General features: G+C 43.6%; 1 protein-coding gene across 1 annotated transcript; it reads right to left on the bottom strand.

Annotated features, from left to right (window-relative positions):
• Positions 1–4,631: 4,631 nt before the first annotated feature.
• Positions 4,632–8,759, bottom strand: vgll3 (vestigial-like family member 3). The gene is made up of 4 exons (XM_080412463.1): positions 8,414–8,759; positions 6,272–6,650; positions 5,554–6,111; positions 4,632–5,231 (listed from the first exon to the last, which is right to left on the bottom strand). The coding sequence occupies exons 1-4, from the start codon at positions 8,513–8,515 to the stop codon at positions 5,191–5,193; spliced, it is 1,080 nt and encodes a 359-aa protein (XP_080268589.1). The 5' UTR covers positions 8,516–8,759; the 3' UTR covers positions 4,632–5,190.
• Positions 8,760–12,102: the final 3,343 nt, after the last annotated feature.

Here is a 12,102-nt window from a genome sequence, read left to right as displayed (position 1 = left end):
TGTGTGTGTGTGTGTGTGTGTGTGTGTGTGTGTGTGTGTGTGTGTGTGTGTGTGTGTGTGTGTGTGTGTGTGTGTGTGGGGACAGACAGGCAACAGGCATGTCATGGTATCTTACAATAACTGTCTGTGGAATGCACTCCATGGCCCATTCTACTGCAGCACAGCCTTGGCTAGCCTACCCTTAGGGCTTACATCAGGCCCACATTACACATAGAAGCCCTATTAAACAGAAGTCGGTTGGTTAGAAACAATATGAAAGAATAGACCATGGTCATTTGAATAGATAATCATCAAATGTCTTGGGAAATGGATTGTGGTTTGGAAAGTTACCTGCGCCCAGTGGTGGAGGATTTTTCAGTGTCACCCAGGCCCGTGCACACATAGACATGAAAGGGGGCCCTTTTACCCGTGCCCTCTCAAGTCTATAAAAAAAAAGAAATCTATTACCCCCCAAAAAGAAATTTCAACTGCCCCTAGCGGCCTAACGGTAAGGCTGACGGAAATGGCAGTGGATGTGTTGGATGCAGCTCAAAGTGAACGTTACTCAGGTATCTAGTTTGTTTCCGTCCGACCTTCTTAGACCGTGTTATTAAAGAAAAACGGGCGACAATGCCCAAAACCTAATCGAAAAACGGCGATCGAAAATCGGCAAAAGTGGCCATTATCTCTGGAACGGAAGGTCCAATCTGCTCAGTTCAAATCTTGTTGGATGTGTGACTTTGAGGACATTAAGTACTCAATTTCGGTTTTGTCGGGTTTTCTGGCCTAAAGGTATGGTAATCCGTCCGGCCGGCAATAGTGCCCTTTTGAAATTCTAGCCCCTGCCTCTCCAAATCCCTCTGCACGTCCCTGCATGCACCTTATTTCACCTTATTTTGCCCCCCCCCTTTATTTTTTCTCTTTCAGGAAACAATCAAAGTGATGGAGCTTAAACAAAAACACATTTCACCCACTGTTTTACACCTATAAATCTGTGACGTGACAAAGATGATTCTGTTTCTGTTAATTTGTCCAAATTGTCTTTGTGTTTCTGCAATCATTCCTGATGGAGAGTTTTTAGGGTTCTGTTTTTTATTGTGTTTGGTTGGCTGTTGTTCTCCGAGGAGCAAATCTTTCTCTTTTTCTTCTGTTGCTGATTGTAACCATTACTGCCAGTTACCACCACCCTTGCCTGTTTTGTTTTTCTTAGCGCTCTCGTAATAATTGTACAAGATTTTCTTTAAGTCCCTTCTCTCTCGCCAGCTCCCACCCGATGTTGTGAGGGAGTCCTGACTGCTCCAGACCGCTAACTGCTAGTTTGCATAACGACTTTAGACTAGGACTTGTATCCAAGATGAAGGTCCCAGTGACTGGAAGGGGGTGTGTGAACACATGATATCCTCCAAAGATAATAATGCGATCTCCCACCATGCAACAGCACATATTATTCATTTGAGATGGGCTTTTCCCCTTGGGCTTAACCTTCTTCCAGGAGAAGGTCTCTGGATTGAATTTCCACAGATCATTGAAGTCCCAGGTCGAGTTGCTGCCAAATATGAACAGCTCTCCATTGTAGGTAAAGGCTGAATGACCCCAGCGTCGTTCTGGACGAAGCGGTGCAGAAGGAAACGTTCTATGCCAGCAGTTGGTCTCTGTGTCAAACACTCTAATGTTGTTGTAGCTTCTATCTTCCTCACAGCCCCCAAATACAAACATCTTTGTCTTGATTGAGGTGGCAGAGTGCCCAGCACGTCTCAAAGAGTATCTGGTTTTAATTAAAGACCAGACAATTGTGGTGGTGTCCAACTTGTAGATGTCATTATTGTATTTCAGCCCCATACTACGTCCTCCGTAGATATACATGCCCTTCTCCAAGACACACGCTGAGTGGCTATACCTCGCCTCTGGAACAGTCCCATTCATCTTAGGTCAGAACCAACTGTGGGTGTCGACATAAAATCCATAAAGAAAGTTGCAGGAAAGATCGGACCCACCCCAGATGTAGACAACATCTTCTATGAGCACAGCTGTGTGGCCATTGCGACTGGAGGGAACCTCAAGGGGACGTTTTCCAAGGGGACGTAACACTGGTGGCAGCTTCCTCCAGCATAAAGACACAGTGTTGAAGATGTGCACACCAATCTGATCCTTGTTGTATGTGTAACTGTACCCTCCAAAGGAGTACACATAGTGCCTCACTGCTACAGCATCACATTCTTCTGTCGGTGCTCCTTTAAGATGCACTGTGTAGTGAAACATTTCGGACAGCAGGAAAAGAAAAACTTAATTTACACAGCAGCACAAACATCACGCAAAGCTTGGCCAATCCGCAAGGCCGATGGTTTGGTTTGACCAATCAAGAAAGACGATTCCTGTTGTTCTTTGTCCTACCATAAAAGTATGAAATCTCTGTGTATGCTTGCAGCTGTATAGCTACACAACTCTAGAACTGTCCAACCGATTGGCTTCAAATTCGGCGCACACATCGCAGAGGACCCGAGGGAGTGCAGCACTCTGCTTTGAGTCAGTCGGATAGGCCAGTGGTTCTCAAACTGGGGTCCGGGACACCCAGGGGTCCTTGAGAAGTTTCAGGTCCATTTGGTTCCATTAGTACACTCAGAGTTAGGATTCTATTGGGGTCCCAGAGATTGTATTGTATTGTATGAAATGGGGGTCCTTGGCCTCATGCGTAACAAATTGGGGGTCCTTGAAATTAAAGGGTTTGAGAACCACTGGGATAGGCGGTTGTCCAGCACCGCCGATATGATCGATCTCCCCATATGCTGTACTAGAGGGGCCGCTACGCTGCCCTCACATCTAGAGTTCAGGCCGCCACGCGGCCCTCACACCTACGCCTTAAACCGCCGATCCAACCAATGGGCCTCATTCACTAACCTGGTCGTACATTTTGTGTATAAGGTGGTCGTAACAATTCGGTCACAGGTGTCTATTTTTTGTTTGAAAGTCACAAACGCGCTCCTATGTAGATCATTTGCATTGTTCCATGCCCCATTTAACACCGTAAAAGGCAACCAGAAATAACCAACGTGGAAAAACATAAAATATCTGCAAGCTTACAACGCGTGATGGATCAACTGAACGTTAAAGTAATGCTCTCATGTGTAATGAGAATAAGAAGTTTACAAAGTTTAACTCCACCACCAAATAATAGACTAATAAAACGTGGAAAGGATATTATAGAAGCCTTTTCTATTAAAGAAAGCTCACAGCTTTGATTGCTGAGGAGAAATCTATCCTTTGGATTAACAACATATCCTGTCCTATTTCGGAATGGGGAATGGATATGGACAGATGGCTGGATTTCATCCATAGCCTACTGTAGTCTATCCTCATCAGATCAGATGGTAAGACTAGGCTATTGTGTGGTGTTCATGTGATCATATTATAATGCATGAGGCCACACTTACAGAAACGGCAAACACGCTGAGGGACCTAATAATTTAACTCTAAATGCATCAACTGAATATAAATAAAAATCGGTTTGAATTTGAATCACGTCCATAATATAATTATGCATCCAAGTAATAGATTGTTTGACATTTTTTTCTTTTGTTTTATATGACAAATGTTGGGCACATAAATATTTTATTTGGCCCTACTGTACTTGAAGAATAATTAAGGCATTCTGATGTTGATAAGTTTGCTCCCGAGTAGACGTGAGTTTCAGTGTACATCTGCCAAAACCCACTCACAAAAAGAGATTGATGAATCAGACTCTGAACGTGGAAAGGTGCGCAAATCGCAATTCTGGACAACTGGATATCCATATATGCCTAATTGCCTATATATGGACATATATTGGTCGAATGACTCGGATCCTTGCCAATGCACGCCGAGTTTGAAGTCGGTCAGCCCCATATATGCACATGACCATATATGGGCATAGCGGTCGGATCTGTGGCTCTGGACAACCAGATCTCTATATAGGCCTATGGGCATATTGGGTTTGTTTATGGTTATGTCTGAGTCATAGTGACATGCCTATATGGGCATATTGGGGTTGTTTATGGTTATATCTGAGTCAGAGTGACGTGGCCGTGGTCCTGCCTATATGGGAGTATTGTGGTTTGTTTGTGGTTATATCCGGCTGGCCGGCCGGTCCTCCCAGTAGCCAATTTTAATATAGGATAGGCATTTATGGAGATCCGGTTGTCCAGAACCGCCGATCTGTCCTATATGACCATATATGGACATTCCCATATATGGGCCCAACCAAGTCATATTTCATGCTTCATCATCAGGTCGTGAAAGTAGCTGATCTACAAGGTCACAATGTGTTGACTCATGATGCATTCTGAGCTTGATAAATCTGCATTTTTTTTTACATGTTGGGACATATTCGCCTATAATGACATGCTCTAAATAAGGACATCAGGAAAACCAGGGGCTAATATTAAGAAACAAACAAACAAACTCAAGAAAGTACTGTATATAGTATATCTGCAATAAAATGTGTGATATAATGTTGTCTGACCATCCTGTCTGGCCCACTGGTTGAGAACAATGTGTGACTAGACTAGAATAGAGAATAATGGAATAGAATGTGGATTTCTTTTTAGCACGTTTTGTTTTTAATGAGGACCAGTGTTTGCCAATAGAACTTAGCAATGTATTATTTACAGGTACCCATATTTACACTACACAGTCTCTCCCCAAAAAGGCAAAATAGCAAAGGTGGCATTTGAGTGGCAATTAGCGATCACAGCTAGCAAACAACAGCTTGGCACAACAAAATTGTACAAAACATAATTAACAGTCAATGACAAACATTCACTGTACAAAACAAAGCGTGTGGATCCTCAAAATTAGGTTCTTGAAACAGAACCTTAGGGGTCCCATATTAGTTGAAGAAGTAAAAGCATTTTGTACTATCAGAGTGTAACAGACATTCCAGGCTTATTTAGTCTCTTCTTACATGTCTTAAAGGACCCACATTTGAGGCCAAAGCGTTAAACCATTCTCTTCAAATCCATGCCTGGATTCTTATCCAGATCGTGGTCAGTGCTGTGGTCATAGTCCCATCAGCTACAATCGGAATGCATCTCCATTTTAATTTATTTTTTGACAGTGCTGGTGTTGTAGCCATGAGCTTTTACACAAACGAGGTCCCAGGAAACGTGTCAAATAGTCCAGGAGGAATTTTCTTCGGGAAGGAGCAGTCAATCTCCAATCTCTGGCCCAGTCTGTTTGTTAGAACCAAGCTGTGGCTTTTGTTTTATCCTGATCCACAGCTGCAAAGAAGGAAAAACATGTTATTTGATGTTATTGTCATCAGAGTAATTCAAGTAAGTCAAGAGTGATTTATACAATTGTATGCTTGTTTTGGTTCCCTTTAATATCTTGTCTTGATGTGTATTAGTGTGTGTGTGTGTGTGTGTGTGTGTGTGTGTGTGTGTGTCTGTGTGTGTATTAGCGTGTGTGTGTGTGTGTGAGAGAGAGAGAGAGAGAGAGAGAGAGAGAGAGAGAGAGAGAGAGCAATAGAGAACATGTGAGGGTATGTGTGTACATACTGTAGTACATATATTGTACACGCCAGTGTATCTTAAGACTTACCCGAATCATAGACCTCCAGGGGTCCATGGTGGGGCACAGGGGGCCAGGCAGTGGAGGAACCCCCGATGGGGCTGCTGCTGGGGTCCATCTCTGTCTTGATGCCCTCGCTGTGGGGGGAGCCGTGGCTTCCCGGGCTGGGGGCCGGCTGGCTCTGGCTCCTCACTCCGGGCAACAGCAGAGGACTGAACCTGGGATCCAGGGCATGGCCGCGGGCCGGGTAGGAATGCAACATGGGGTGGGCGTGCCGGGCGTGCACGTGCGTGCGCGAGTGAGGGTACACGTCGTGGACATGGGGGTAACCTCCCGTGCCCTGGGGGTTGAGGCTGTACGTCCAGGTGTCAGGGAGGGACGCCGGAGGCGGTAGGCCGGCCTGAGAGAGAGTGTGGCCCGCCCACAGCGCTCCGTCGGGGGTGTGGAAGGGCACGGGGCTGGGGGAGAAGTCTGGATGAACAGAGAGGGAGACGGAGGGGAGGCAGGGGCTGGTCTGGGACTGATAGGCACTGTTCCAAACGGATGAGGAGAGGGATCCACTCTGGTTCTCCGAGAGAGACACGCCATCTAAAACACAAAGAAAGATTGTTTTCAGATCAATCATATGTCTTTCAAATCATAAGCATAAACATAAATATCCCATTTTCCCCTATCTGCAGTGGTTACATTATCAAAATATGTGCATTTTTGGGCTGGAGATTATTATCAGGTTGTTTATCCCTCTCACCTTTCCATAAGCCAGTGGCGGTTGAGGCGTGTGGTTGGTTGGCTCGGAATGGCTTGCTCTCGCCGCCGAAGGTGCTGGATTGGCTGAGAGCCCGGGAAAAATGCTCGTCCACCACGTCGCCGATGTCGCCTTGAAAGTAGGTGAACAGGACACACCTGGAGCTCAGGTACTCGGCCTCGGCGGGCTGGTTGCTGTCCTTGGCGGAGGAACCGGAGGCGGCTCTACCTCCAGACTGAGACCCCAGTGATTCTGGAGCACGCCTGAGGCCCTGCTCCCCAGCCAGCAGCACCCCTCCTCGCTGGTGCTGCCTGCCCCCTGAACAATGCTGCTGCTGCTGCTCTGCACACTCCTGCATCTTACTGTACACACTCAGCTTCCTCTGAGAGAGAGAGAGAGAGAGAGAGAGAGAGAGAGAGAGAAAAGTTGATTAACTGATAGAACAAGTGCATTTGCTAAGCCTAGAATACAATAAATAGTATGATACTTCAGTGCAAAACTACTCTACTAAACCCCACCTACATAATGTAAATCATCCAAACAATATTTAATTTATTATATTTGTGTCCCTCATGTCATATAGGCTTGCTATCTGAGAATATGTCTTGGCAAACCACAGAAAATAGAAATTACATTCCAGTGCTCAATGGTCCGTATACAGAAAGGCCTCGTCTACATTCCGGGGTGACTGGCTGGCTGTCATTACATCACTATTTGACAGAGGATTAATAGCTCCGTGTCATTACGCCTGACCTGAAGTCAATAAGAAGCGTCAGACAGGAATTTCATCTTGACGAAATTATAAATTAAGGGGGTGGGGAGTTAGTGTTTGGCACAAAGTATTGCTTGGAGATCTTCCCTGAACAGAAACGATCATGTCAAATGAAATAAACGCTCTTTGACCATGATTTGCCTAACTCTTCTGAGGCCCAGTGGTGGAAAAAGCACTCACATTTCTTACTTGAGTAAAAGTATCAATACTGCAATGTAGAAATACTCTGTTAAAAGCAAAAGTCCGGAATCTTTTCAAAATTTACAAAAGTATAGGCATCGGAAATTGAAAAATATACTTAATGTACCAAAAATATAAGCACTCATTTTGCAGAATGTTCTGTTTCACAAGTTATCATATGTCTAAAATGTATGAAAATATTTTGAAAATAGCAGATCTACAAGCTCGCTTGTAGACCGGCTATTTTCAAATAGCCAAAGTTCAAATAGAGCTGAAGTGGTTAAAGTATGTTTTGTAATAATAATCAAAATCTACAAAGTAACTAGTAACTAAAGTTTTCAAATAATTGTAGTGGGGAGTAAAAGTACAATATTTGCCTCTGAGATGTAGTGGAGTAGAAGTAATAGTAATTGAAAATCGGAAGTACTCCAGTTAAGTAAAAGTAGGCTACCAGAACATTTTACTTAAGTACAGTACTTGAGTACATGTGTACAGCAGAGTGGCTCATAGCCTCAGTCCGATGACCTAAAAAGTAAAATATCTCTCCCAGTCTATATAAAATACCCTTTAGTCTAGTGGTTAAGATGTTGAATGACTTTCCACGCGGGGAGATCAGGGTTCAAATCCCAGGCATGACACATGTTGATAGTTACTTTCCACCACTGCCCAGCAGAAGTCAGTGTGAGAACAGAACTCATCTGTTGATGATGATAGTAGGCCGCCTTGTAGTAGGAGGCAGGGAGATAGCGTGCTCCATAACTCTAGTGGTAGGCCTACATCACATCAAAGTAATAATAATACAAAGTAACTAGTAACTAAAGTTTTCAAATAATTGTAGTGTAGTAAAAAAGTGCAATATTTGCCTCTGAGATGTAGTGGAGTAGAAGTAAAAGTAAAGTACGAATACCTCAAAATTGTACTCTTAAGTACAGTACTTGAATAAATGTACATAGTTACTTTCCACCACTGCCCAGAAAATTGGAAATACTCCAGTAAACCAAGAATACCTCAAAATTGTTCTTGAGTACATACTTAGTTATTTTCCACCACTGCCCAGAAAATCGGAAATACTCCAGTAAAGTAAAGAATACCAGAACATTTTACTTAAGTACAGTACTTAAGTAGATATACTTAGTTACTTTGCACCACTGCTGAGGTCCCAGAAGTGCAGTCAGTGTGAAAACAGAACTCACCTGCTGCTGTTGATGATGATGATGATAGTACGCCGCCTTGTAGGAGGCAGGCAGATAGTGCGCTCCATAACTCTGGTGGTACATCACATCCAAGCAGCTCATAGCGACGGACACGGGTTCGAGAGCGAGAGAGAGAGAGGGAGAGAGAGAGAGAGGAGGAATAAACAGCCGAAAGGCAACAAGCAAGTCTCCTCAGACGGTCACAATCACAGTCCTCTGTGGGATGATGATCGGTGCCTCCATATATATGCCTCCACACACACAATAGCCATCATCCCATCCCAGTGAATAAAGCAAGCGGTTTGCATAGAGACAATGCAGCCCTGCTGTGAGTTCCACGGACCACCTGCGGCCCCCGAATCCAAGTGGAGCTGGTAAAAAACAAACATACGCTGCCCGACAAACTCTTAGCTGCTTTTGAGAAGTTTTTTTTCAGAACCGCCGCTGATTGGGTGAAAGTTGTTTTTTTTGGGGACGTTGCAGGGCAGGCCCACTGTGGGCCGTGCATGGGGAGGGATGGAGCTGCTTTACGCGCACGGCGCACGCCCACTTGGAAAGGTCTTTTAACCTCCTGACAGCCCTCTCTTTTGATTCGCCGAGATGAGTCTAAAAACCATAATAATAATAATAATAATAATAATAATAATAATAATAATAATAATAATAGTCTGGACCCATTTGTGGGTCGCAGAACATTTTTATGGGTCACGAGTAGATAAATATCAAGAAAATAAAAAGAAACCAAAAAAAAGCATTTTTTTTTTCATGATTTAGAAATAAATTCAATGTTTTTAAAATAAAAGACATGAAAATAAACAAAATGTTTAAAGAAGTAGTGAAACTAGCCAATCTACAAGCTTCTAACGAGTTGCATTGAGACCTAGGAGCTTGTAGATCTGCTATTTTCACTAGTTTGGGTCCTGGGGAGACATCACATTTTTCTCATCTCTCGAGCTAAAACGTTTGGGAACCAGTGCTCCAGCCTATCAACTATGACATATTTACTGAAAATTATGGGGACTCCCCCCCCCACCCCAGTGCTCAAAACTATACACTTCATGTGATAAATTGCTGCTTTCATTAACTTGCAGTTTTGTGAATTGGTCTGCAATACATTTCTCTGTGTAAAGTTCAGAACTCGAGTCTAGTGCAAGCTGCCTAGCAGCTCCGCTGTTGAAAATGTTATTGCCTGCTTAAGATAAGTTGAATTATCTATTTGCTTATTTACTGCCATGTCAATTCGTTCGTCCGTTGGTGATGCTCCCTGATCATAATACTGTAGTCCCTGGCCTGATAGATGCGAAAACCAGGGAGTGATTTGCGATTTGATTCGAGTGATTTGCTGCCACCTGTTGGCCAATGACTTGAAATGTGAATGAGGATTTCTTGACTGATATGTAGGACTGTAGTTTTGTGTAGGCTACTCGATCAAATACACAATATAAAATCCACTGATTTATCAAGTCAAGTTTCATCATCCACAAACATATGGCCTAGTTTACTCCATATTGTGTTTAGTGATTTCAACAGTGGCATATTGGTAGTCTACTGTAGGATTTATCCTGCCAAAGACATGCAAACGTTATGTTCTCTGCCTACAGATAGTTAGGGAACAAAATATTGCATGGCCAGGAGGACATCCATCTGACCATTGTTACCCTGCGTCTTGAGTTGACATGGAGCTTTACCAGGAGCCAGTGACACAACTACTGTACCAAATCACAACATATTATTATTGAATACCCATCACTGAATGACTGAAAACCTTTGTCAGTTCAACAGTCATTCAGTGTCAGTTGAATTAAAACACTCTGGGTAACTTCGCTGTAGAAGGACCATCCCATGAGAAACACTGGGTCACACAGGTCAAGGCAACAGTAGCCTCGATCTCCAGGCTTTTAACAGTGGCTGTCAACAGCCTCTGTTTCTCCACAGAATTTTCACTCCTGTCAGGGAAAGTGAAAGACAAATTGGAGAGTACTTCAAAGTGAAGGTATCCAACAATGGGTTAATCATCCTTATGGGTAATCCTCCCATCATTTTCAAGTAACTTTCAACCTGGCGTCCCTATAGGTGAATTGGCAACATTTTCAAAATATGCAAACATTGCAGATCTACAAGCTCACAATGTGTTGCATTGTGACTTGCAACAAGTTGTGAGCTTGTAGGCCTACATGGTCTTCACTATTTGTTGTTTCATTAAATGTATAGTGCTTAAAGGAGTATTTCACTTTAATACACTTCAGGGTTAATTTTCATGTCTACCCAGCCTTTTGTGTGAACCCACGGTTTTTAAGTTGCCTGATTCAATATTTAGATATTTCATTTTCTCATTTGTTCAGACACGCCCCTCTCCTATATAAGCCAATTCATCTTCAAACTCCACCTTGGGAGAAGAAGACACTGAAGTAACTCGGACATTCAAGCCTCTTTTATTAATGAAGGTGTTAGGACAGGAGTGACTGACGTTTTGATGTAAACTACAGCTTCCTCAGAGTCATGACTCTGATGTTGCTCTCCGCTGATTATGTTCCGCTGTTGTATCTCGTTGATTGTGATGCACCGAACCTGCCTTGATCTGGCTGAGACGCGGTGGTACTCCTTTTCTTCCATGTTAACCATATTATTAGACTCATTTAAAACATGTTTGTCCCTACTTCTGGTGACCGATATTGTCCTTCAATTGGTTATTTAATTGTGTTCATATTTTTTATAATGTATCAAGTCTGCATCAAGTCTATGCATGAAATCCATGAAATTCATGCATGAAATAACCAATTGAATAATGTCGTTCTCCTCATGCATTAGAAAAACAATATCATGTAATATCATTAACGCAACATCCAATCATTTCCAAATTGGAAAAGCACGTTAGGGGCCTCTATACAGCGCACCACCAAAATCGCTTTCACTTCTGCCCATAGGGGCGCCACAAATGTTTCACCGTCTGTCATACAAATTCCATTTCTCCCATGGCTTCGCCCTGTCCTGACAGCTGCCCCCCACGACTGACACAGACCTGGGCAAGCAAACGAGCCTGGTGGAGATCTGCACTCCAAGGAGTGTATTTTTCTAGTTGAGACTAGGATAGCCTATTCCATTTTATGTTCAATGAATGTTAGCTGTATCAAAGTCTCCTCCTCCTCACTAGTGGATGAGGTGGCCAGGCTGAACCCTGACCTTTCTCACAAGAGGTGTTTGTTGATGTGACACAAGAGAAGCTTTTAAAAAATGTAATCGGAAAGATAGTTTGTCTTTAGTCAGAAGTGGTATTTTCCTACACTAAAGAGTTCAAAAGTGTCGCGTGCATGTGCCCCTGCAGCAGACAAATAGCAGGTGTCAGCCCAAGGATTTGTGCATGATGCGTGGTGCCATACGGGAGCGTTGCGGTTAGCTACACAGCTTTGCTTACAGCTCGTGTCGACGCTACCGCAGAATCAATTAAAGCTATTTTATCCTCGGGAAAACATTTGTATGTGTGTGTGTGTGTGTTGGGGGGCTGGAATAATGATTCTGTGAAAGTGCAGGTGTCGCATCCCCTGCATCGACCGCCACGTGTAACGCCCCTGCACAGGGGCGAAAACATAATTTCCGTCCCCGGCCTTCGACTAGCAGCAAAGACAACCCCACCCCCACACAGCAAAAATCATGACTGTTTCTCTGTACCACTGTGTGATCGAAGGAGGTTT

This window comes from Gymnoscopelus braueri, assembly GCF_963280865.1.
Source record: "Gymnoscopelus braueri genome assembly, chromosome: 18".
NCBI classification, from domain to species: domain Eukaryota; kingdom Metazoa; phylum Chordata; class Actinopteri; order Myctophiformes; family Myctophidae; genus Gymnoscopelus; species Gymnoscopelus braueri.
The sequence above is the reverse complement of the archived record's forward strand: the minus strand, read 5'-3'. Positions and strand labels throughout refer to the sequence as shown.